The sequence below is a fragment of the Hyperolius riggenbachi genome, chromosome 5 (genome assembly GCF_040937935.1).
Source record: "Hyperolius riggenbachi isolate aHypRig1 chromosome 5, aHypRig1.pri, whole genome shotgun sequence".
In the NCBI taxonomy this organism is placed as follows: domain Eukaryota; kingdom Metazoa; phylum Chordata; class Amphibia; order Anura; family Hyperoliidae; genus Hyperolius; species Hyperolius riggenbachi.
This window is the reverse complement of record NC_090650.1, coordinates 63,408,872-63,436,865: the sequence shown is the minus strand read 5'-3', so window position 1 is coordinate 63,436,865 and position 27,994 is coordinate 63,408,872. Positions and strand designations below refer to the sequence as shown.

Sequence of the window (27,994 nt, the reverse complement as noted above, 5' to 3'; positions counted from 1 at the left end):
CAGAGCAGGGCAGATGTGATATCATATGATGGGGAGGGTGGGTGTTGAGGATGGGGGGTTCCAGATAAAAGGTCGACAGAGCGGTGCAGATGTGATGTATGACGGGAGGGGGGGGGGTGAACAAAGCTGTTGGCCGAATTGGTTGGGCAACAGTCGGGGGCCTGCTGTACACATGCCAGATTATATGGGTGGGGGGTGTGTGTGTGTTGTGGATAGGGGGGTGGTAGATGAAAGGTTGACAGAGCGGTGCAGATCTGATGTCATATGACGGGGGTGAACAAAGCGGTCGACCGAATTGGCCGGGCAACAGTCAGGACCTGCTGTATGCACACGCGATTGTCTGCAGAGGCGGTCTTTATTGGCCACCTCAGCTAACTTAAATCTAGCATGCATAGGGACCTTAAGCTGGGTGCACATGGTACAATTTCCATCAGATCAACCAGATAATTTCTAACTGGTCTGATTCCAAAATCGATTTTGGGTAGTTAATGCAAAATCAATTAGGAACAATCTGGACGGCTACACGATGCAATTTCTTATCAGATCACAAGTCGATCTGATGGAAAAATTCTACCTAGTGTATGAGGCTTAATGGTAACGAGATTTAATCTAGTACTCAGAAGAGACAACAGCAGGAATCTGATTAGACAATCTCCTCAAATCTTTTCCTCCAGTACTACAGGCCAAAGGTATCTGACTGTAAGCAAATACTTTAGAAATGTACATACAACATAGTATTAAATCAGTCCAGGCATGAAAAAAAAAAAAAAAAGGGGGAAAAAAATAAAAAAAATAGTTACACTCTAGGGTGACAACAGAGCCTTAAGTAAGCTTAACATCACTTAAACCCCTGTATCAGACCCCCACCTATTACAGGAGAAGGCCACTTGCATAAGGCACCATTTTTAAGGTCAACAGTGCGTTAACAGCTAGAAAACCGGAAATTAGTCCTCAAGGCATAAATAATAGAAAAATTAGCTGCATGAGAAAAATCAGTATAAGCTATAGTGGTTTTTCCCACTTTTTTTTTGTGTTTTTTTTTTTTTTTTTTTTTCCATTTCTATACATAAGTAATGTAACAACAGACCAATTGTATTTTAGCTGCTCTCAACTGGAATCATAACTGCAGTCCTGATTAAAGAATGGAGAAGCGTACACATTTCTCCCTGATCCATGCAATACCTTTTTTTTTTGTTTTTCTATTATAATGAAGTTATAGTTGTGTTATAATTGGTAGATACACAGCTTATACAATGGATTACAAACGATCGTTGTAGCAAAAACGAGCTACTTGACACATTGCACGTTTAAATAGCTGCACCAGACAACAAAAGCACCTCTCACACAGGAAAGGGATCATCCGCCCGCTCGGAGAAAGCTTCGCGCCCCCTCCGCCACAGAGGCAGGATGATGGATGGTTGTCCCATATAACAAAAGTATGCCATAGCATACAAACATTCAAACCATTTTTTAATTATTTTTGATTTTTTTTTGTCCTAATCCCTCGCAACTGAACTCAACCATAACAGAAACGAAAAAATAAAAACAAGATGTTCCACATTCAGACATTGGCTCCTCGACACCATTCAGTCACCCAGTCATTAACATTCTCAGTGCACATGCTCACGGCGACGGGCTTAGGGAAGCCACTCAGAAGATTAAGCACCAATAGTGCACAGGCCCGGGGTCAGCTCCAGAAGTAGCACTGTATGGTGGCTATGCCGCCTCTCACACGATTGGTAAGCCCTGCAAAGCCTCTTGGAGAAGGTGAGGTCTTGAAGGCAACTGGTTAGGGTGCAAACTGGCATGCTTTGGCTGGAACTCGCATCCCTCTCGCACAAGGCAATTGAACCTTGAAGTCGCTCTAAAACTTCGTGACTTCTGCATTCATTCATATGTGTCGCTTCATGTGCAGAGCCAGGTGATCTGATCTGGAGAAACACCTGTGAGGAGAGAAAGACGACATGCTTAGAAAATGCCTTCATGATTATACAGCTGCAGTTTTGCAAGCTACGCAGAAAGCAAAAATACAAGTCAAACGAGAATTGCCTACTTTGTGAGTCAGACAGGTGAACTTGTTCTTACAGCAAAGTGGTGGCAGAAAGGAAAATTTACTTTTACAGGAACTGTTAAAGGGGACCTGAAGTAAGAGTTATACAGAGGCTGCCATATTTATTTCCTTTTAATCAATACTAGTTGCCTGGCAGCCCTGCTGGTCTATTTCTCTGAAGTATCTGAATAACACCAGAAACAAGCATGCAGCTAGTCTTGTCAGATCTGACTTTAAAGTCTGAAACACCTGATCTGCTGCATGCTTGTTCAGGGGCTATGGCTAATAGTATTAGAGGCAGAGGATGAGCAGGGCTGCCAGGCAACTGGTATTGCTTAAAAGGAGATAAACATGGCAGCCTCCATTTACCTCTTTCTTCAGTTGTCCTTTAAAGTGGACCTGAACTCAGAACTTCTCTGCTCTTAAAAAAAAATAAAAAAAAATTCTCAACAGCATAATAACCTTTAAAGAAAAAACATTTCTTTGTTACAGCTGATGCAAATCTTGCAATACATCTGCAATGTGTCTACTTCCTGCTTTCATGGAAGCAGACATAGGGTTAGCTTAAAGGATGCTAATTGTTGTGCAGATTATATTTTAATAGTTTTGGATAACATTGATCTACAAACTATATGCAGTTGTTCTGATGTCTCTGGCTGCATGCTTGTTTCAGGTGTACAATGCAAACTAGTCAAGCCTAAAATATCCAAGTAATTTGTACAGGTTTTATACTTCCCTTCTAAAAAGGGATAACAATGGCAGCTTGCATATTTCTGTCACTTTAAGTTTCCTGCTGAACTCCAGGCAACAAAAACAGCCCATTCCCCATCCTCCTCCCAGTTACTAAACAAATGAAGTACAGCATTTTACAGAATGTATTGGCAAGCTCAGAGGATACTCCCATGATGCATCATTTCAGCAAAACAAACGGCTATGCAAATCATTCCTTTATGTACCCAAAATCGTAAGCATACATCGGGAGCTGCAGGTTTATAGCATGGCTATTAAAATGTATAGAGCCATATAGTCTAACTTGCGGACAGCTGTTTCAGCAATTTTTTCCCTCCCCATTAGTGGAAGATATGCATTCCTATAGCTCTGCGGATGAACTTGCAAGGTGCAAAGCAGCAGTTTTGCCATGGATACCTGTAGTGAGTGGGATGCAGAGATTGCCATCTTTTATTCACAAAAAATAGCTTGCTTGTAAATCTACAAAATATTCTCTATATCTCACTGTTAAGTAATAATTGGTATGGCAGTTTTTGAAATAAGTGCTGTACAGACTCATTGCTTGGCTACAGCCTGTTCTGTTTAAAGGAGGAAGGGGGGGGGGGGGGGGGGGAGACAAGTAAAGCATAAGCAGTCAGCAAAACTTAAGTGTACAAAAATAGCACCCATTCAGAGATCCAGCAGGGCAGATTGTTAACATATCCCAGCTGTAGAGGATACATTTTTGGTCAATGGAAAAGTCAGACCGCACATAATGCGCATTGCGTCGCATACTGTGATGCTTAGGCCTCGTTCACATTATTTAACGCAGATGGATGTGCGATCGGAACGCAACGCGTCCGATCGCACGTCATCTGCGCTGCAGATCCCATTTATTACAATGAATGGGATCTGCGCTGCTATTACCAAAAATGCGTGCAGCACGCGATAGCGCAATCGCGCTGCCACGCAGCGCATATGATGGGAACGGTAGAAGGGCTGTCTATGCCCTTCTACCGTTCTTGCGCGTCGCACACTATACGCGCTGCCAAAATGCGCACGGCAGCGTGTATAGTCTGAACGAGGTTCAACGGAAAGTCACCACGCATGTTGTGCGGTAACGCACTGTATGCTGGGATACCACACTCCATTAGATCGCACTGCACTGGACACACAGTGAACATCACACAGGTTTTAATGGCAGTGCCACTTTCCATGTTAAAATGCATCAGTTATGTCGCAATGCCCCACTGTAAGTGTAAAACAGGGCCCAATACATTCTCAACCACTGACCCTAACTGGAGTAAGTAGATCAGGGGTTTAGATCGCACGCCTGGAATACCTACAGGAGTCCGAACAGCTCTGAAGTGACAGGTCAGCATAGCTGCACCTCATCCCAGTAGCCGGCATAAAAAAAAAAAAACAAAGATCAAAACGAAAAAAAGGATGGAAGGCAAAACCAGTATAAAAGTCAGGAGATAGACATCACATGAGGTGGCACTTTGCCTTCCAGGAAACTAGTTCTCAAACATGACGTACGAGAAATAAGAATGGGGAAATCTTTAAAGAACTGGATGATAACTGCTCATGATCTCAGCTGTGGCCAGATTCCAGCTTTTACTTTCCATACTGAACTAAAGCAGCTGTAGGCAGACTGGGATGACTAGGCCATTATAAGAGCCTTCAAAGCAAGATCATGGTCTTCCAGCTGAAGCTTCTAATGCGAAGTGGATCTATCACTAAGTGCACGTTTCACATGAACCAGTGAGGTACATGTCACAGTGGGGGCAGCCATATTTGCAGATTATAAAAGGTCTTCTTCATTGCCTTCTCAAGCTGTGCTTCCATTCTCATTCAGGTTTCCCAGATCAATTCTGTTTGATGAAAAACACTACGCCCTTTGTTCGGCTTGCAGTCTCTAATGATATCAAAACAAACAAAGCTCTTTTTTCCGAGCTACGAAAGAGGAACGTTCTTAATTAAGATAAGCACGTGCTTTGGAAACCTCAACATGTCCCAGTGATTCGCGTTGTGTATTTATAGTACCTGCCTCACCTTCGGATACATTTGTTGCTATTTTTTTTTAAGAGTTTGGACTCACTTCAGTGACCAGGAATAGTTGTGATATACAGAGAATAGGGGTAGGGGCATACACGGTTTAGATGGCCATTAATGATACAATCCCACGGCAGATCGTTTCCGATTGCTGTGGAGATCGATTGGTCGTGCCCATTAATGGCAGATTCATGTAATCAGATCGATTCCATTAATCGGATTGAATTGATTAGTGGGAATTCAGGTGTGTGTGTGTTGCAGATCTGTATCAGGTGCCGTTTAGCTTAGTATGGCATTGAGTAACACAAAGCTAGAGACAGTGTGATCGATATTAAATCACATTTCTACTAATATTTGGGGCAATTTTTGCTGGATCAAAATGGTAAATATCATGTAGCTAGCATGTATGTGATCTGCCACATATCTATAGGTGTATGGCCAAATTCATAGAACACTGGAGACCGTATTTGAGCCAACAAACCAGAGCAATTTCTATAAGGGACACCCCCCCCAAAAAAAAAAAAAGAAAGAAAGGTCACTTTCTGCTACTGGGTTGGTAAGTTTCCAGCCTGAGCCAGGGCATATGAATGTATGGCAAGTTTTGCTTCAGGTCCCATGACCACTAACTGGTAGATATTTTTAGTAACCCCCATGTTCTAGGTGAGCGTTACAAACGTCTACTACCTGGTAGTCGACCTTTACGGACCATAGGCTTTTTTTCCCTTACCAATTACTGTGATGTCTCACATTGATCGGGTCAGGAGCCAATGAAAACAGCTCCTGACCAAACAGGAGGAAGCATTTCCAGAGGCAGATTGGCTCAGGACCACGGTAATCCGCAGTGCAGAATCTACGCCGCATCAGAGTTAGAAAGCATTATATTCTACTTACCGTGGTCCTGAACCAGTAAATCAACCTCATTGAAAAGAGAAGTTCATGATGCAAAATGCATTTAAAATTGCATCTCTAATCACAGAAATTGAACATTATTGCTTTCCATGTGGACAGGCTGACACCCAACAGCCACTTACAAGAAATGGTTTTCATTGCGGTTTTCTAAGCTACAGCTTTACTATGGAAGACTCTACCTGGCACACGTAGATCCGGGCTCTCAATCCTAGCTCTTTAGATGAATGTAGCAGCAGCGCAGCTATCTGCACCAGCCATAAAAATGTAGGTATTGCTAATGGTGAGATTTCTAGGGCTATGATTGGAGGAGATCAATGGATGTTGCTGGTCATCCCATTCAGATTCTAAATGCACTGTGAGTAGGAACAATGCACTGGAAAAGGCACAAATGAGGGGTTACTCAGGTGCCAGAATATACAGTAGATTGTGGAAAGAAATATTGTGAGAGTTCAAGTATACTAATGACAGCATGCTTCGTGATCAGTCATGTTGGATCACCAAACAGTGACCACTATTTTGGGTAGGGTTGGGGGACCTGTGTGATCCAGTGAGGGCTAGTGGTGGTGGGTATTCAGAGGGTCTCTACCACCTCGTACAAGAGCAAGAAGGCATCCCACCATCAGGCGGATGGGGCTAGCTCATGCACTGTAGCTCCGCCCCCATGACATGCACACCAGCATAATTCAATGGTGCCAGAGAGGATCAAAGTGTCAGACTTTAATCCACCTATGGTGATGCTGTAGATCCAACAACAGCTCCCCTAGGGATGAACCCAAATGTGCCTACATAGTATTTAAATGAACTGACACAGCAGCAGAGAATGGGTCCCAGTAAGGGACTGATGTACTGGCAGCTATTTTTCCTATGTCTACTGCAAAGGTATTAGAATACAGGAATCAATGACCGGTGTTGGTCTCTACAGCCTTTTAAATTAATTGGGCAGATGAGTGTACAGATTGAAACCAGTTGTGGATCAAGAAAAACAAAAATACACACATGTGCTGACTAGACTATCTGAATATTTCCCATGATGTGTAGTGGAGCCATCCACCTGTGAGTGTTACCACCAACTCTACATTACAGTATGTATCCATATACTAGCAGCAGTACGAAATGTTCCACTTTTTTTTTTTTTACACAGCGGGGGACTTCTCTCCATAGGACAGAACAGAGTGCCCAATCAGTGTCTGTACAAATAATGTTCTTTCTGGGCGGCAGGTATTGAAAGTGCGCCCCTATCTTTGGACTCTGGTATTGAAAGTCCCAGATGAAAATCTGGGTACTTTTTCACAAAGACTGAGATATTGAAGAAAAATGTCAGTGCCACAGGGAATTGAAAAACACTTTAATCGAAAAAAAATTGAAAAAACACCAGTTACACAACTCCGTTTTATTATTTTCCTTTTAATCACATTTTCTATACGCTCAGATGCTTCATTTACATAAAAGCTCATTTTAAAAAAGGACCTCGGTTTCCCTTTTATTCCTTACATAATAATAAAAAAAATAAAAAAAAACACAGTTGAACACCTGATAGAAGCCATTTTGTTTGGAAACTTAAATCAGCAAAAAGAAAGGCCTAAATGAAAGAGGAGCTAAAAGGGTACAGCGCTAACAGACAGATACACAAAGTTAAAGAGAACCTGAGGCCAAAAGAAGAAAAAAAAAAAAAACGTACCTAAGGAGAGGAAAGCTTCTGGACAGGGCTGTGGAGTCGGACAATTTTTTTTGATACCTAAAGTCGGAGGTTTCATAAACTGAAGAGTCGGATGATTGTTGTACCGACTCCACAGCCCTGGTAAGAATTAGTCTAAGCCTTATCCAACTCCTCAGTTTATGAAACCACCAATTCCGAGTACACAAGATAGCTCAGATTCCAACCCTTAGGGCCCTTTTCCACTAGCAGTCGCTAGCGTTCGCGCTGAACGCTAGCGATTGCTGAATCGCAATTCCGCCGTTTTCCCCACGTTTGCGGCCGCGATTTTGCTATGCTATGCACTGCATAGCAAAATCGCGGCAGAAGTCGCTCCGCGGCGCGATCGCGATCAAGTAAAAAACGAATTGCGGTAGTGGAAATGACATACCGCGATTCCTATGTTAAAAAGCAAACCGTAGCGATTGTAAAATCGCTAGCGGTTTTGCGATTCAGCTAGCGCAAACGCGCTAGTGGAAAAGGGCCCTTAGACTCCAAGGGTTGGAATCTGAGCTATCTTGGGTACCTGGAATTGGTGGTTTCATAAACTGAGGAGTTGGATGATTTTTGTACCAACTCCACAGCCCTGCTTCTGGATTCCCCAGAGGCTTTCCGCGCTGTCCTCTGGTCCTCCACCGCTGCCCAGGATGCTCCAGCTGATCCTCTTCCAGCATGAGTGCGGCCATGCTGCAGCTGCACAGCCACGCCTGCACAGTAGCACAGAGCCGGTTGTGTCATGAGCAGCTCCGGCTTACTGTGCAGACGCCGCCATACTCGCTCAGGTGCAGTATGGCTGAGCTTGCGCTTGAACAGGAGCCCAGCCCCAATTGCCAACAACCCCTTGTCTGTAATCTTTGGAGTGGCAAGGGGGGGCCGGAGGATGCCGTGGGAAGCCTCTACAGGATCCAGAGGCTTCCATCTTAGGCAAGTATGTGATTTTGTACGCAAACTTCAAGAGAACCCGAGGTGGGGATCGTACAAAGAAATCTATACACAGAGGCTGGGTCTGGCTATAGTGCCCAGCCTCTGTTGCTAGTTGAATCCCCCCTAAGTGCCCCCTGCGCTCCGCTCTCCCCCCTAAATCACGGCCGCACTCTCGGGCAATGTTTACCTTACTAATGTCACTCACGCCGCTTCCACCCGCCTCCTGCAGAGCGCCGGTCCCCGCCCGCGTCCCTTCCCTCCAATCAGCGACGAGGGAAGGGACGTGGGCGGGGACTGGCGCTCTGCAGGAGGCGTGGGAGCACCGTGAGTGACACTAGTGAGGTAAATACAGCCCGCTGCGTGTCGCCAGCGCGGCTGTAATTTATGGGGGAGAGCGGAGCGCATGGGGGACTTAGCGGGGATTCAACTAGCAACAGAGGCTGGGCACTATAGCCAGACCCAGCCTCTGTGTATAGATTTCTTTGTATGATCCCCACCTCGGGTTCTCTTTCAGCTCAGGTACACTTTAAATTGAACACAGTAACATAGCACAGAAATGGAAAACACATAAAAGAATAAAGACACCTCTGCACCAGTTAGAAAGAAGCAGATTAAAAGCTCACCTGTCGCAATGTGTGCACTTAAATGGCTTGGCACCGGTATGCTTTCGGAAGTGTCTGGTCAGTTCATCGCTTCGTGCAAAACGCCACGTACAGCCCTCCCACGAACACCTGTAAGGCTTCTCTCCTGCAAAGACAGCATCACAATAAAAACACATTTAGGTTTTTTGTCCACTGTAATCCAGGCAAGCAACAGAAGTGAAATAACAAAATGTGCTTTAGATTAGATTAATCTAGATTCCCTTTATGTGCAGTGTCAAGGCTTGCGGTGCCAACGCATGGTCTGGATTCTGTGCAAATGGGCAAGGGCCTGGTTTACATTGTGCAATCTAGAGTGCTTCTATTGGGCGCCTCGATAAACAAACCACAATGGAATCAATATTTGTCATCCTCAGTAGGGCTGTCATAAAGTAAACTTGCAAATCACCCCAGTCCTGGGGAAAGTAAACGGCAATGCAATAAAGAGTGCTTTGTTAATGACTGTAAAAAACAAAGAAAACAAAAACAAAAAAAGTCCCCATCACATTCACTACAGCTAAATTAGATGGTAACATGCTAATCTATGCAGACTCAAGACAATTGTTGACCAGTTGAATGGTTTTGCTGAAGTGGCATAGAGGCATCCCTAGTTCATACTGATCCCTCCTCCCATTGGCATGCTAGAGACTTTCCCACCCAGTTGGTACTGTTAACTTTCTACAATAAGCCACTGTACACTGCACTCTTCTTGACCCCCCCCCACCCTCATAGTGATGAACATGCTTGGACCCATCAAGGCATGCAGGTATATAGAAATCATTCAGCCACTGAACCAGGTGTTTAAGTGCAGTCTGAACTCTCTAATTAGATTTATGCTGCCACACGCTGGCAAGATAATCCAAACCAGCTTAACATGTGAGGCTCAGTGCACTGATTGCCAAACTGATTGTCTGTATTATGCATGTGGAGCAATGACTGCTGGTAGAATTGACCCATCAATGACTGTGTAACCCTTCTTTTGACTAGACCTCATTAAAGGAATCTATATGTCAGGAGTGAATATTGCCCATTTCGGTGACATCAAAGCTCAACTAGACGGCACATATGCTGTATCTAAAATAAATGACCTGCACTTCATACTGCATAATTCACATAGCAATACAGACTCAAGTGCATTCATCAACAGATGGGAAAGTCCTTTCCAAACATGCACTTCCTGTAGTCACAATCATGTGACCACCACCCAAGGGAAAGAGTTATTAAGCATTTTAGCTTCAAAACAGAAAATAAGCTTGCAGTGTTGCTTCCTGCTACAGGGATTGAAGGGTGCTTACTTTAGATGCAGTGTAGACTGTAACTGAGCTTCTGTGAACTTGGTCAAGATCAGTTATATATAGTAGGGATAGTTTGGGGACCCTTGATCTAGAGCAGGGGTCTCAAACTCAATTTACCTGGGGGCTGCAGGAGGCAAAGTCAGGATGAGGCTGGGCCGCATAGGGAATTTCACAATTGCCGCCTCTGCCCGCCCCTCTTACTCTTCCTTCACAGAGAGGGGCGGGGAGAGGCGGCGATTGACGTCAGCTCTGCCCCTTCCAGGAAATGCCGACGGATTGCCCCTTGGGCGATTTTGGGGCTCTGCAGCCCTCGTTTAGCGGCGGATTACTTGGGAGCACTGAAGCGAACTATAAGGAAGCTTTTGCTGGCGAGGGCCACAAAACATTGTATCGAGAGCCGCAAATGGCCCGTGGGCCGCGAGTTTGAGACCCCTGATCTAGAGCATTGCTTTCCATATTAGGTTCTCAACCAGTGGTACCTGGGCTGAGTTTAGAGGGTACCTGAATATTCCTAAGTATGAGTTTTTGGATTTGAAATATGCAAAAGGATGCACAAAAGTGTCTGAACAAATAAGTATTTTTAGGTAATCAAAAGCATAAACAAATGTTTTAAACAAATGGGCACACGAATATTGAGTACTCTTAACAACTATGTATTAAGGGGTACTAGATATGTAGCAAGGGGAGAGGTTGTTCACAATATGCGGTACTGTCTCTTGAAAAGTGGAAAATGCTGTTATAATGTTGAGAAACACTGCTTCACATGGTATGCATTGTTGAGGTATTTCTGCATAGATGCAATTAAGCAATCATTTTGTGGAATGCACAAAGTTGCACCTGAGGCATTGGTGCAAACCCAGAAAGCCAATTACAAGAAATGGAAGAATTCCAGTAAATATGGTCCACAAACTCACAGTTATACGTTTTTGAAGCCGCCATAAATATTGGAACGGCTGTAATCGTGATAACACTGAAAAATGCCAATATAATTTTGTACAACTCCAAATTTCAAAATGGCTAGTAGCAATGTGTTCTTATTTCTTTTGCGTTTCTTATTTATGAGCATGGTAGGACAACGTTCTGCTGCTGATTCTAGCAAGTTTTGAAGCATTTGAATGTATGTAGCTTTATTTCAATATCAACATTCACTGCAGCTAGTGTACGGTGGTGCCAATACTGAATGACTCATGAGGTGCATCAAAAGAGTCTTTCTGCAAGCAGCAAAATGCTGGAGGCAAGCTTCTCTGGGCCGAGCTTGGCGCTGCTTGCAAGCACCGCCCACCAGGACATCAATAAACTTGAGTCACGAGGGAAAAATGCAAGACAACGTTGTCCACTGAAGGGCCGCTTCAAAGTGCCTGAAACTATTTCTTCTGATGGAAAATGCGTTTTTTTTCCCAAGCACCAAATAGATTGCCTTATTGGGAAACAAGTCTGAGTTACTACTGTAAAATCATCATCCTCATACGAGTCTCTGAAGTCCTCAGACTAGAATTACTAATGCTGTTGCTGTGTTGCCAACAATAAATAGGCAATAACACTTTCAAGTGGTAAAAACACTGGCAGAGCTGTCATTTTATTGGATATAAAAAAATACTGAGATTGACATATTGAAAAAAAGATCCTCCAGTATAAACTAAACAGCAGATGTTTAAGGGTGCATACAACCATCGACTGGCCAATTTCACCACCTCCATGTAGTATGAGAGGCTACAGATTTTGAATACTATGAACAGATTTTATAGATAAGCTCTTGACACTACAAGTGGTATAATTGGATGTATGTACGCATCCTAAAGGTGCTCATATACTGGCAAATGGCCAGCAGATTCAACCACCCGATAGATTCCTCTGTGATCAAATTTCGGAGGGGGGGGGGGGGGGGGGGGGGTTGGAAGAGCTATTGCTGACAGTGTAGTGCACAGATTTCCAATAGATAGATTCAGCGTGAAATCTATTGGAAATCTGTGCAGCTGCCTGCCAAGGTCTACCAGGTCTCCACCATAGATTGCACCTCCCCCCCTCCCTAAGCTTATTGCGGGCGTGGAAGCAGGGCTTAGTTTACTGGTCCACGAGCGTGCTCCTGCTGTCTTCTGTCTATCACCACCAGGCTGCCTGTGATACAGTGGCATGAGCGTGACCACGTAGGTTTGTAAGTCACATGGTACATGCACCCAGCAGCAATGGAGAGAAAGCACAGGACACAGGAGGAGCGTGCAAGTGGATAGGTGACCAAGGCACTGCTTCAACACTCACCATGGGTTAACACATTACACATGAGGGGGGAGCCCGTCGGACCATGGGAAATGGACCTCCACTACCACTGCAAACCGGAGCTCTTTCGACCAGTTTGATCGATCTGAGCTGGAAATTGGCTTTACAATCAGACGGCCTTGATCTCTGGCAGATTCAATCCTTATGATCCAATCTACTGGATATCGATGTTTGGGCGCCATTAGGGCCCGTTTCCACTTTTGCAGTGCGAATTAGTCGCAGAAAACGCAAAACGAATTCGCACGCATATTCAAATTTTACCGCAAATTCGCAGGCGTTTTCGCATAGGTTAGTAAATATGCAAATTTAACCATGTCAGTGCCTGTGTGCTTTTACATTGATTTTATGCGAAAACACAGTGAATTCGCAGTAAAATTCACATGTGAAAACGCATGCAAATTTCTTATTAAATACATTGTATGCGATGTGCATAGCGGTATGCCAATTCTGCGGGGTCTACCGTGCAGATTTGTTCTGCACAGAAAAACGCTCAGAAATCCTGACAAGTGGAAATAGGCCCATCCACTTGTATTGTCTATGCGAATCTGCATGCAGGAAACGGGCCCCTAATGAATCTACCCTAGTTTCACTTGTAGTCTTAATTCCTCCTTCTGTTAAATGGACACTAATGCATTCACATAAAATGAATTGTTATGTTCTAAAGCCAAAATGTTTTAGCAGAGCTGTTCCTTACCCTGAACACCTATTCTTCTGCCTTATCCAGCCATACAAAAAAAAAAAAAAATCTGCACATCTGTCTGCTGCTGACCCCCTATGTGGTCACTCCTCACCCCCCTCCCCCTTTCTTCTGATGACTCATGCAGTCTGCTTTCCACATGGACAGCATGGCATGAGTCATCAGAAGGGAGGGGACAGACCGCTATTTAACACTATTTCAGGATGTGACCCAAGTGCATTGCATTCAATCCACCAAGGCTCATCAGCAGGGACCAAAGACCTGAGATAAGTATCTCAATTTCTCCCCACAGGTTACTTTTGGTAGGAAGAAGGTGCACCAAAGTCCACTTACGAAGGCTGCCATTATTGTACTGCAAACCACAAGCGTTAAAGGGAACCTTAACTGAACTGGGGTAAAGAGGTTCACTTACCTGGGGCTATTACCAGCCCCCTGCAGCAGTCCTGTGCCCTCAGAGCCGCTTTGGAATCCTCCGGTCCCCCGCTGTCACTTAGTTTCGTTTTTGACGACTCACCAGTCGGCCGGCCGCCATGCGTATTATTGGACGCATTCCCTACTGCAATTAGCGCGGTTGCGGACCACAATGCGCACAAAAATACGCGTTGCTGCATTCCACACACGTAGATATGCGGCAATGCGCATTTTTGTACGCGCTGCAGTCCGCAACAGCGCTAATTGCAGTAGGAAATGCGTCCAATAATACGCATGGCGGCCAGCCGACTGGTGAGTCATCAAAAAAAAAAAAACGAAACTAAGTGACAGCGGGGGACCGGAGGATTCCAGAGCGGCTCCGAGGGCACAGGACTGCTGCAGGGGGCTGGTAATAGCCCCAGGTATTTGAACCTCTTTACCCCAGTTCAGTTAAGGTTCCCTTTAAACGTTCCCAAGAAACTCTATATGCCTTTCTAATTTTCTGCCAACAGATTATTAATCCCCATCATTACAGGTCTGCTTTAAAGGATACTAACTACATATTCCCAACAAACTCCAGTGAGGTTAAAATTACACATAGCTTGTAATGCTCCAGAGAAATGAAGTAGATATTGGAGAAAAGGGAAAACAAGTCTATAAAAAGGACAGTAGAACCCAAAATACAAATGAGGTTGGGATTGGTTTTATGGCACCTGAGTTATGAAATATTTCACCAGTTCTATGTACTGTATATCAAATATTTGAAAACACTAACAAATGTAACAAATGTATAGATAAACAAGTAACCACAGATATGCAGCCACATGATTCATCAGGGCTGGACAAATCTCAGGTGTCAAGTGGACAATATGAGGGTCTATTAAACATTTGCTGCTGGCTCTTTCAGGTGGACATACATTTAGCGATGATGGGCACATTCGACCAAAAGACAAATCTCTCTCTAATTGAATCTGATCAGAGAGATCTGTTAGCTGCCCATATACTGCAGGCAGATTCCTGATCGATTTTATGCCAAAACTGATCAGGAGTCAGCCTTGTGATAATGCATCCGCTGCCTCGCCTAATATCAAATGTGCCCCAGCCAGTGCCTGATACTTTACCTGTCCATGTCCGCTGCTGGCTCCGTCCATACACGCCCCCCCATGTGGTTACCGGACTAGCGTGGGGCGCATGTGACATCACACATGCGCCCACGTGTATGCAGACAAGCACGTGGGGCGCTTGTATAGATGAGGACAAAGCCTGAAGCCAGCGGTGGAAATGGACAGGTACAGTAAAACATTGGGGGGGCAGATTTGACATTAGGGAGGACAGTAGAGATGGGGGTTTTGTCACGTTCGTCTGGATAAATCTCAGTTACTGCTGCGCACGCAATCAAATATGACGGCCCAAGGTCTTGCAGCATGTCCAATTGATATGCTCGGCCCAAATTTGGTCACATCGTTGAAGGGGCATGCATTTGGCAGCACAGTTTTCCATCCGATTCTATAATTATTGAATCCGATGGTCGATCGGCCACCAAGTATGGCCACCTTTAGATTCCAATTTCATCTGTCCACCCCCTGAGCTAAGAGAGTGTCACGAGTGCAGTTATATGCTTAGCTCAGCGGAGGGTACAAAAATGGAGTGAACACATACAAACACTCACGAGGCCAGGCCTTCTAACCTGCCCAATGAACATGTCCTCTAGAGGGCATGCCCAACAGTGTTTGCAAGGTGATGCCCACAGATAGGTGGTCAAGCAGCACCTGTATGAATACAGTCAGACCAGGTGGCTGTCATCTCATTCTATTGGGTACCTTCTATCAAGAGTGGACAATTTATGCCTGGTACACACCATGCATCATCTAACCTATCAGGGTTGGCTCCAAATGCCTGGCGCACATCATGCAATTTCCCATCAGATCGATGGGTCGAATCGATAATTTCTAACAGTTGTGATCAGGTTTCCGATTGATTTTGTACAGAAGTGAATGGAAAATCGATCAGGAAAAACAAATGGGAAACTGAGGTTTCTTCCTGATCGATTTTCCATTCACTTCTGTACAAAATCGATCAGAAACCTGATCACAACTGTTAGAAATTATCGATTTGACGGTCCAACGTCTTGCAGCATGTCCGATGGGCATGCTAGGCCCGAAATTAGTTGCATCAGTGATCGGGCATGCACTTGGCAGCACCGATTCTATGATTATCGAATCAGATGGTCGAATGCCCGCCAAGTCGCTAGATGTATGGATACCTTTTGCCTCAAGCTGTAACGATAAAGGAGCTTGGGCTAAAAGGCTACTGGGACATGACCAGCCATACCTTAGACGCTAAGTGCACTGGTGCACGTTCTCCCAGTCTGATTGGATCTGAAATTACCAAGAGCCATTTAAGATAACCAGAGTAGAAAATTGACGACAAGCACATACGCATGCCAAAAAACGAATTGAAGCAGCAAGCTTATATCCTGCAGCACGTTGGAAAATGTCCAATGCCAGCACATTCTCTGGAGAGACATTTGAAAATAAGAGTTGCAAGACTAGCAAATCTGAGATCTCTCAAAGCAACAATAAAAGCAATCTGAGACCACTAGGACAGTTGTAGATAGATGACCAGCTTTATCTGTTTTCTCTGTGCTCATTCCTTATCATTTTCCTGTAAACACAAGCCATGGGAAGAGAAGACAATGGAGATTTAGGAAGACCCTGCTGGGTAAGCATTTTGTGATTCCTTTTTCCTGGACAAACTCTCTGTAGTCAAAAGCTTCAGCCTCACAGCAGGAAAGAATGAGGAAGGACTTTCCCCAGACAAGGATTTACCATGACATCATTAATGGACTTTGGGTTTCCACCCTGTGGTTGTGCAATGACATGACAGCACAGGATTCCCTCCTGCCAAACCCCTTTTCTTTCCTAATCACCGAACGAGCACTGACCTGTGTGGGTTCTCTGATGTGCTTTCAGATGCGAGCTCTTCGTGTAAACTTTCTTGCAGCCATTGAAATTACACTTATGGACGCGTTTCCTGCCATCCGGTGAGGTCTCTCCGCTGATAGGACTACCCTGTTCAAGAGTCTTTCCAAAGCAACCAGAGTGCATTTTTCCAGGGGAATGGAGTTCTCCAGTGATAGCATTCCACAAATGAGTGGGAGACTCCTTGCCCTGCTCTGGGGATGAAGGAGGGGTGGAGGTGACTGACGAACTGAAGGGTTCCGATTTGATCACCATATCGCAGATCGGATCTGAGGTAAATTTGGTGGTCGGTGAAAGTTCTTCAGAGCCGTCGGATAATTCGCTACTAAGGTCCGAGTTCAAACTAGTTGTCTCTAAGTTCTGACTATCGGACATGTCCTCAGTTTTGATGCAGATGAGCTGAGCATTCGGCTCATCTTTTTTCTCACATGCCAGAATAAATTTGGTCCAAAGGTCCTCTTCCCTGTCAAATTTAAATTCGGAGGCCGAAACGTAGCAAGGTTCACTTTGTAGGTAGCGTTCGAGCTCCAAGCACGTCTAGAGAAGAAAAACAAAACAAAGAAAGATGGTAAATAACGTGGAAGAGCAGAGGGTCTAAATGAAGATAAGCTGGAGATGTTCTCCACAGCAACCAGATAATAACTTGGCAAAGAACTGAGGGTAAAGCACAGTATCAGATAGCAACCTTCAAATAGGAGATAGCATCTTTCAATGGTGTAATCATACTGTGACAATCATATGTATTTCTTTACATTACTGTAATGTTAGGCCTCTGTGGTATTCTGACTGGATTGTCATTCATCTCAAATGTCAATTGAAATCTGCCACTGACTTTGTAACCAATTGTCATGCTCCTGTGGATGCTAGCTTCCCATTAAAAGATACCTGGAGTGACAGAGATATGATGGCCGCCATATTTATTTCCTTTCAAACATCTCCATTTGCCTGGCAGTCCTGCTGATCTATTTAGCTGTAGCAGTGTCCGAATCGCACACCTGAAACAAGCATGCAGAAGTCAGACACATCCGATCTGCATACTTGCTCAAAGGTCTATGGCTAAAAGCATTATAGAGGCAGACCAGCAGGACAGCCAGGCAACTGGAATAGTGTAAAAGGAAATTAAGATGTCAGCCTCCATAGCCCGCTCACTTCAAGTTCCCTTTAATCTCACCCTACTACTTTAGTGAGCCTCTGCCATGGAAATAGTATGCAGAGAATACAGTTAGGAGGTTCCTATGAAATGGCTCTTAATAGTAAAGATGTGGAGTAGTTCGAAAAACCCCATGATTTAATCGTGACAGGTTCCCTTTAAACGGCCATTTGAGATAAACAAAACAGTGAGAGGATAATTAAAGAAAATGAAAGCAAAGTAGGCAGAAGGAAAAATGATGCTGCTGCCCGGTGTCAAGATATCCGCTTTCATTTTCCCAGACAATGAAACATGATAGCTCATAGGTTAGTATAGGCAGAAAAATCCCAGTTTTGCTCCAGCCTTCATAAAGCTGCTGAGAATCCTGCAACATGCAGACAGAGAGAGGCCCATTTCATGGACACGGCTTTCCTTTCACAAATGCAACCAGATATCTGATTCTGCTATAGGCAACAGGCCCCTCTGTTTCATACAGACTCTGAACTAGGACACAGAAGGCGGCCAACCTGACATTTGAAATGAATGACAGTCTACCAAGAATACCACAGAGGCGTAACCTACTCCAAAGAGCAGAGTTACAGTAACACCGACCAATCAGATTCACACACTGAATGACTACTGATTAGCTGCTAACGGACACTATTCTGAAGAGAGCTCTTTGCCTTATTATAGGCAGGCCACAATCTCATGTATTACACTACAGCTATGAATGTGCAACAGTCTATCTGGCGGACAATGACGCAACCACGCTTCCCTTTAGAAACCGAATTGCGAGAAGCGACCTTTTGCGAAAAGCAAAAAGAGAATTTGCAGAAGCACTACACTTCCAAAAAAAGCAAATTGCAGAAGGCCACCAGAGCTGCAAAAATAAGGAACTAGAATAGGGTGACAGTCACCAGCGAGAGAAGACCGATTATAAGTGACAGGATTACTAGCAAGCTCTCTTTCAGGGTTTTCTGGAAATGGTACAATAGAGGAGAATTTAATGTGTGAGCCAATAGTAAAACTGGATGAGTCATCTGCATTCCTTTCACGCTAAAACAAGAAAGGAGACTTCCTTCTGAAAGGCTACACCAGAAACCGAGAAACTAGACTGGTCAAAGTACGTTCTATTTTCAGAATTTAACACAAAAGTCATGTAACACAACACGGACTCATATTTTAATCAAAACAAAAAGGACGGTACGCTAGATCCAGCTTTTATTTTTTGACCATCCTGTTGCTCTTGTCGGTTGTGTAAAATGTCAGGTGCTTATTTTTGTAAGGCCCTGGGTGCTCTGGCCTGCAGACACAAGCCATCAAAATACCAAACATATTTCCCCAGCTAGCTATCGGTCTCCGGAGAGATTCCCAGTTGAGCATTAGAACTGTACCATCTTCTCGTCTGCAGAGCAGTTTCAACTGGCTGCACGTTGCAAAGCACAAAGGAAGGGAAAAAAAGAAAAAAAACAGCAAACTGTACAAAATCAATGCTTACATTTCCCTATAATTAGACAATTGCTTTGCTGTACACATGAGAAAATGCATTTTATTGATCTCGAAAAACAAGGGTGGGGGCGATTGATTGTGAGGTTATTAAACTTTAATAATCTAGCTGCTTTAAATTCTCCATTATGCAAATGGACGAGGAGGAGAAGGAGTCGGTGGGCCTTGTGATAGTTGAAAACTGTCTTTGCAAGCTTCTGGGAAGGCGAGTTGGCTGAGAGCCAAGATCTAAAATGCCTGGAGGAAGCTAGTGAGATCAGTTTCAATCTCACACACAAGAAGATCTGCCTCTTTGATGGCCAGGAGGAGAGGAGGGGGGATGAATACAATTAAGCAGGAATGTGAAGGTTGTAACACTTTAGTGCTCAGCTCCCTAAACAAACAGACATCTGATCTCTTAATTCGTATGGTTAAAAAGTAAACAGAACTATATGGTCAGGCAAGGACAATGCTGTGACCATGACAGAAGAACAATGCTTCGACCACTCTGCAGCCTTTGACAAGCTGATAGCATGAGCATAATACAGAGTCTGGCTTGTTTGTAGTGGGGATAAAAATATACAAAAGGTCAGCCAGACAATGGTCTGTTAGAGGAGAATTAGCCTTTTGTCTCGGTGATTAGTGACTGTCACAAAACATTGTGGATGACAGCGACCCATTAAACATTTCCACTAACCTGTGAAACCGTAATCTACAGTATCTGACAACCTGGTCTGCAGCTTGATGGTCCCCCAAAAATTAGCTTTCGAGATTGTCATAGGTGGCACTCATGCTGGTCTGTCTAGATGAGGGGTATGGAACCACTGGGTCCCCCAAATGAAGTCTCCCGAGGATTATACTTGACATTCAATGTGATATGACTAGATGAGACACATACAACCTGTGAGGGCTCCTTAAAACAGAGTTTGATTATCAAAACATGTGTCATTCATTCTGATATGTCTAAATAAAAGGGCATTCAATTCCCCCCCCCTCCCCCCAAAAAAGGGAATTAAACTCGACCAATAATATATTCATTTTGGTCTGCAGTGACAAAGGGAAGACAACCTAGATGTACTGTAAACCAGGTTCCTCAATTGTCAGAATGCATGCCATTCATTCCCATGAGCTTGTCAGAAAGCCAGGACGACCATTTGGGGGGGTGGAGGACAGGAAAATAAACCCTTAATGTCTGGCCAAAAATAATCTGCTGCAGATACTATATTTCTGAAATGGGGGAAAAAAAAAAGACAGTAAAGCAGTCAGCAAGCTCTGTTGCAAAGTTGCTCCAAATAACCATCACTTTGTTCTTTCACGCAGTAAATAAAAAAAATGAAGAAGAAGCAGCAGGAATAGTGATTGGCATAGGCCACTGCTAAGCTGACAAGCCCCAGCTGTATAGTTTGGACCCAAACACAAGTTCAAAGTTTTGCCAAATGGCTGTAGTTACTAGTGAAACCCAAGCTGCTCTTGATTGAAGCTGCACTTAGCTGTCACTGGCAATCACAGAGCTTCTCCTACACAACATGCACAGCAATGCTGCTCTTCCTCCATAGCAGCAAAGCATAGGGACAAACCATTCAAAGTCTAACTGCTGTAGCCCAAATTGTCTTTTCTATGCAAACCAGACAGTAGATCTAATGGAAGTTTGTGCATCTCCCTATGTTTGCATGGGTTCCTTTCCTAAAGGAAATACTGGCAAGTTGACATATTTAACCCCCCCCCCCCCCCCCTTACACTGTACACACACACATACAATCTTAGTTGTAAGTTATAGTCAGTCTGTGGGGCCATATACAACATACGATTGTACAAACTAGATCGTATGGCAAGCATTTCTATGCAGAATACACTACGACAGTTGCAGGGGCATTCAATCTGGACAGCAAGCGATACAAATCGTTCAACGTACTCCGTAAAGCGCTGCAGAAAAACGCCAGCACTTTATAAACACATCATTCTGCATGCAATAACCCTGGCTGGGATGCAATCTACTCTTTACCACCTAGAGAATACAAAAAAAAAAGAAAATCAATCAGCAGCTCCTATTTACCTGTTGCCAATATTCCTCCAGAGATGGTAAAGCGGAGAAGTAGCCAGTGTCGTGCACGATCTGTAGCTCCTGGAAGATGCTGCACATTGGTAGAACATCCATGGCTGATAGCAAAACTACAAATAATAATAAAAAATCTAAGAAGCGATCTAAAGGTTTTCTACAAAAATACAAATGCTACCATATAGCTAGAGTGTCCAGTTGCTGCTGCTGTAGTAGGAATAACAATAAGAATATAGAATCCAGAGCTTGCAGAGGAGAGATCCCAGCAGATCTGAAGGAGAAGCACGCCAGGGTTTTCATGCAAATGTCACTGCATAGCAATTAAAGGAGGAAGAAAAAAAACACACACACAAGACTCCACACTCCTCCTGGAGCTCAGGACTCGCTCAGTGCTGCTGCTGACAATATTTGCAAACACTGAAGTGACTGCAAATCACCCCTGCGAAACTTCCCTATTCAAACCTCCAAAGCCAGCCTTCCCCCTCCTCCTCCTCCCCCACGTGACCCCGTGACGCCGACTCAGAGGAGCCTCCAATCGCTGGCCGAGCGCGCCGATGATGTCAGACCCGCCCAATCGCCGAGCCCGACGCTCCGGGGAGGCTTCTCGCGTGACGAAAGCCTTCTCTAACGCGCTGCGCGATTGGCCGGATTCGAAATTTCGGCCCACCCTCCCCGAGACGAGGCGGGACCATCTATTTTTAGCCAGGTATATAAGGCAGCGGCGGATCGCGGGACAGCTTCAGTTCGGTCTGTGGCCGCTGTGAGCTAGAGATGGGAAGTTCGGATCTTTTCAATGATCCGGATGATTCGAATCGGATCATTGAAGAGATCCGGATCTTTGATCCGAATCTCGGATCATTTTACTACCGGAAGCATTCGGGGGTGAAATGAACAGCAGAACAGGTCTGTGGACAGGAGAAGGGGAGGGAGTGGACACACAGAGAAGGGGAGAAGATGGACAGAGGGCAGGGAGTGGACAGAGAAGGGAGGAGGGACGAGCAGAGAGCAGAAATGTTTGCACGTAATACCCACATGCTGAAGTCATATGCTTTACATATATTTCATCTATATGTTCATCTGTACACTTTGAAAGAAAAGGTCGCACAGTGAAAGAAAGCATTCCCAGAAGATAAGTGCAGCTGTTTAGTGCCGAGCGCAGGAGGATTATATTGCCTTTCAATCACACTGTCTGCAAAGTTACTGAGCTGTGCTGAGCCAAAAGCTTCCAATGTGATCACTGTGCAGCACTACGGAACAGCCAGCCTATAATGGGCAGCACGTTATAGCCAGTATGTGTGCTCTACACTTATCTGGCACTCTGGCAGTGGCACCCATGTCCCCTCTCTCTCATCTACCTGTCTCCCTGCAAGGCTGCCTCCCTTCCAACAGAGCGATCCATCTCTGCTCTGCTTCCAAGACCCCGCTGCCCGCTGAGAGGGGGCGTGTCGCTCCTGGCCCCGCCCCTTTTGCGATCCGAATCACTCATTTTGATGATTCGAATGATCGACTCATAAAATAGATTCGGATCAAAGATCCGAATCGTTCATGATCCGGACAACACTACTGTGAGCGCCTGTGGGTCTGAAGAGGGGGAGGAATGTGTGACGGGCAGCCCCGGCTGCTCGGTGTTTCAGCGTGGAAGAGATTCCGCTGTGGCTCGCAGTACAGTAACAAGCGAATTCGACGTGAATCCGAATGTGCGCGTTCTTTCCGCCGCCATTTTGTCTGTCGCCGCTGTGAAGTGTGTGAGGGGTCACATTCCCGCCAGAAGCTGTCACTCAGCGTTCCGCTTATTAGCTGCTGGACCGCTCAGCTCATGTTATCGGGACGGGGGGAGCGCGCTGCTGCTGCTCTGCTGAGTGATGCGCGCGCACCCCGGCTCCCCCTCAGCTCACAAAATGGAGTCGCTCTTGTTTACTCTCTGCTGCTGCTGGAGGCTCATCTCCAGTGGGAGGCGTGGCTCTACTCCCGGCCCCTCCCCTAGCCTGGAAACCTACAGAAGAGAAGTGTATTTGTAAATTGCTAGCATAGCTAGTAGCAGCAGCAGCTCATCCCCGAGTTCCCCTTTTTGGTTATATCAGATTTTAGCTTGTGTATTGTTATCTCCCCTTCCCAGCACAGTTCTCTATTCTTTGTAGCCATAATGCCTAGTATACACCATACAATTTTATTTTAGATTTTTCTGTTAAGCCATTTAATTCCAGGTGTGATTGATTAAATCTGACATGTCCGATCGGGATTCGATCAATCGTGTGATCAATTAGCATTGAAAACTAGCCAAAATCGTTTACACGATGGATTAAATGTTGGATTTAATTGATCCAATCGAATTCAATCGATCGCCTGGAATTGAATGCTGTGGAGGAGGGTTCAGAGTTTCTGTTCAATTTTCTGTTTAGCCGGGTCTACATGGCACGATGTGTCTCTTCAATCGAGCCGCTGATGCGGTTCGATTGATAAGATCCAACAGGTTCGATCTCGTCGCGGCCGATTCCCGGCCAATAACTGGGACGAGGGGGGATCAAATCCGACGCGCGTGTGGGGATGCGGCAGTCAATCCGGCGGCTAATTAAGCCGCCGGATCGCTCAGTGTAGACCCAGCTTTATAATATTTTCTGTAGAGACTGGTCATTATCTCAGGCCCATTGTCTTCCGTTTATCTCCTGCTGAGTAGAACAATGCCTAATTGCTCGGTAGATAGATATTAGACAATTTCCAACATGTTGGAAATTATCTATCTGGCAGGTAAATCTAAAGCCCCATCTACACAATATGATTCTTTGTGCGATTCGATTACGATTCTATTTTACGATCCAATGAAATCTGACATGTCCAATCGGGATTCAATTCAATTTGCCATTGTTTTGCGTTTAGTGTAAAAAGTTTTTTTTTTTTTTTAAATGAATGGTTTCATCAATACAACATGTAATGTAAACAGTGAGGTATGAAGAACTGGGAGGCTAATCCATTTGTTAGGGGTGTTTTTTTTTTTATTTTTTTTTTTACTTTCATTTACAACCACAACTGCTGCCTACATGGTTTTCAGTGGTATAACCCCCTTCTAACAGGAATCACCTTTATAGCCCTAACTGCTGAGCTGCTGAATATGTGTTTACATTGTTGCTAGGCAACCAGACCCAGTGCAGAGACTCCTTTTGTGAAAAGATTCATAAACTGCTGGGAGAATCAGTCCCATCTATACCATATGATTCTTTGTCAGATTCGATTCATTGATTTGATTCACTATGACATGTCCGATTCATGATTCGATTCAATTTGAATTGCATCATGAATCGGACATGTCAGATTGAATTAAATCATATCAATGAATCGAATCAAATTGAATCTGACAAAGAATCATATGGTGTAGATGGGACCTATTCTCCCAGGAGCTTATGACTCTTCACAAACGAGTCTCTGCACTGGGGTCTGGTTGCCTAGCAACAATGTAAACACATATTCAGCAGCTCAGCGGAGCCGTTAGGGCTATAACAGCGATTCCTGCTAGAAGTGGGTTATACCACTGAAAACTACGTAGGCAGCAGTTATGGTTGTGAAAAGAAATTCAACTTTGAATTGACTTCCCTGCATGGAGCAATGTGAAGGCTCTAAAGGAATCCAGAGCACTTCCCTCTTAGGCAAGTATCAAACCTAAAATTCAGGATCACTTTAAAGGTGCATACACACATCCAATTTTGACTGGTTAATTTTACCACTTCCATGATGTATGAGGTACAGCAGATATTGAATACTGAACAGATTGCTTAGGTAAGCTCTCCTACTACAGGGAAACGGTAACTTTGGCAAATCAAAATTGTAAGTCTGTACGCACCCTCAAGCCTTGTACACCTGCAAGAGGAAATATGCCCCGATATCCACCACCTCTGCTGAGAATCTAGCGTGTATACAGCAGCCAGCGTTCAGCCCGCTGGATCAATTTGGTCAAGCATCAGCCCGAGAGCATTGTTCTCATTCACCTTGGCGGCCCTGTAACATCACTCGTGAGATGCTTGGTTCGTCCTTTCCCCACATAACGTAGCAGCAGAACACATCGCTGGCCTACAGGCAGTACAGCCTCGGCCCCTGCAATGTTATCCGAGAGATTTTGTACCAATCCTCATCGGCCTCAATTCTGGTAGCTATGCGAGGTTAATACTTTTTTTAGGGGGTGGGTATAGTTTGAGTCCTATGGGAGAGAAGCGCTATAGAAATGTTATATTTGATTATGTACCAACCTATGGAAAGTTTATTTATAGGCATCCCCTATAAAACTAAATCCAGTAAATATTTGGAGTTTTATTTCTACTATTCTTTTCTATTACACAGCCTGGATAGGAACTCCACTAAAACAGCAATAGGAACACCACTAAAAACTGCAAAATGCATACAAATTGACTTTACCTCCAGGTACAGGCAGATCGTAGGCTATGTTCACATTATAAATTGCAAGTGTTGAGTGGTTTTTGCGCAATTTTAAGACTAAATACAATGTATTTATTCTTAAAAGCGCTCGGGAAATCGCTATACAAATCGCTTTTTCAAGTGCTTAGCAATTTCCCGATACCGTCCATTGAGCCAAAGTGCTCAGAAAATGGTGCAGGCAGTGCTTTCGTAATCGAAACGCTCATGTAAGTACTCTCATAGGGAATCATTGCACAAACGCTTTAAGGTCGATTTCTAAAATCACCAGCGCTTAAAATAAATACGCAAACGCTCATAGTGTAAACAAGCCCTTAAACTGATCGGTAAATTATGTGTTAACATGCCCCCTTATTTCCATGACAATAGCTATTTTTGGTAAAATGAATGCAAGTTACTTCACGATTTACATCATAATTTACCGCATGAGGTAAAACATGACTAAGGCTGATTTCACAGTAAGATGTTAAAGTCCCACGTTACAGCAGCCGGTACCGCAGCCCAACTCACAGTAACGATAAATCAATGGGCTGTTCACAGTGCCCACGTTGCATAGGAGTATAACGCAGCATGTTCAATGAAAGTGCAGCATGCTGTGCGTTATACTCCTATTTCGCTGCGTTAGAATGTTTGCACATGCTCAGTAATGGTTTTTTTTTTAAATGTGCCGTTTTCGTTCGATTGGTATGCATCAAAAAGTAGGCATCAAGAGACGCATAACGCAGTTCAGTGTAACGTCCAACTTCAAAGTGAACATGTGTTGCGTTAGGGGAACGTTATGCAACCTTAACGTCGCATCAAACGCAACGTCTTAGTGTGAAAGAGCCCTTAAACCTACCAGAATTGCTAAATGTCATTACTTCATGAGGTAAATTACCATGCATGAGGTAATTTGATTGAAAACCTTAACAGAATTGAGGCCGATGGGCAGTAAGCCTTGTTCATGTGTATGAGGCGTAAACCAACCAAACTCAGCAGGTTCTGAGTTTCAATAATGTTACTCAATGAATTTTCCATATTTGGGGCAATGTGCTTTTGAACTAAGCCAAATAAATGTGTAACCTACAGACTTTTATTGGCTCTGTTTCAGGCTGTATGCTAGTTGCAACAATCTCGCATCTTATCGATCTGACCTTTCTGCACATAAAATACAATTTGAAAGCGAGCCAGCTTCAAGTTAGGGCTCGTTCACATCACCAGCGCAGAATGGCTGTGCGATCAGAACAACAATACACGATCGCACATCAATCGGCCGCTATGCTGCTAATTCCATTCACTACAGTGAAAGGGTCAGCGACGCGCTTTCCCGAAAAATGCACATATGATGGGAACCGCAAAAGTGCTGTCTATGCATTTCTGCCGTTCTTGCATGTTACACACCATACGCGCTGCCGAAATGCGCACCGCCGCCCGTATAGTGGGAAAGAGGCTTAATATTCTGTTTGTAACAGCCTTGAAAATGTAGGGATAGTCAGCAAGGTGATAATGGTATGTTCTTATTGCAATTTTGTTGCGTATTTCATGCAGTTTGGAAATATGCCAAGCCAGATTGCTAGTTTTCTGCCGTTGTTTGACTCTTTGTAACAAAATTGCAATAAATTAGAAAAATATCTAATTGCCCTTAATCCCATATCAAATCATGCTTTACACTGATGAAGGCCAACTGAGCCACCTCTCATGTCAAGCTTTATAATTTCACATACATTTCAGTTTTTAAAGTACAACCGATGTGACATGATGATAGACATGTTTGTGCAGTGCAAGGCACACAAATGATGATGCTGTGTCCCTTTTTTTTTCTTTTTCTGCCTGAAAGAGTTAAACATCAGGTATGCAAGTGACAGTTTCTGTCTGGGTCAGACTATAGCATAACCCTCACTGATAAGTAATTACAGCCATAAAACACTTTCCTGTCAGTAAATGGCTTCTGAGAGCAGGAAAGAGATAAACAGGGTCAGTAATTCATAGATTTGAGTTCTGGCATTCTTCAATGCATGTGTCATTGAGCGGAGACAATGGAACAATACAAACTTAAAAACTAGATTTAAATATAAAGTACAACTGTTGGATATCTAAAAAAAAGTCATTTTTAGGAGAAGGAGGATGGATACAATTTTCTCATCCGTTTATTTTCACATCGGATGCCCTTTAAAAAGACAAATTTATATTTAGTATATGCAATTGTAGTATAGTATGGTGCTGTTGGGGTTCTTTTCACTCTTTGTACAATCCTAGTTGTTCATTGCTTAACTATGTACTCTGTGGAGCTC

General features: G+C 44.1%; 1 protein-coding gene across 2 annotated transcripts; it reads right to left on the bottom strand.

Moving 5' to 3' along the window:
* Positions 1-22,802, bottom strand: KLF6 (KLF transcription factor 6). Of its 2 annotated transcripts, XM_068238605.1 has the most exons (5): positions 22,661-22,802; positions 21,303-21,418; positions 16,599-17,172; positions 8,963-9,086; positions 1-1,943 (listed from the first exon to the last, which is right to left on the bottom strand). In XM_068238605.1, the coding sequence occupies exons 2-5, from the start codon at positions 21,402-21,404 to the stop codon at positions 1,892-1,894; spliced, it is 852 nt and encodes a 283-aa protein (XP_068094706.1). In that variant the 5' UTR covers positions 21,405-21,418; positions 22,661-22,802; the 3' UTR covers positions 1-1,891. The 2 variants fall into 2 exon arrangements, with proteins under 2 accessions (XP_068094706.1, XP_068094704.1); XM_068238603.1 differs by lacking the exon at positions 22,661-22,802 and having other exon boundaries at positions 21,303-21,753.
* Between the last annotated feature and the right edge of the window lie 5,192 nt (positions 22,803-27,994).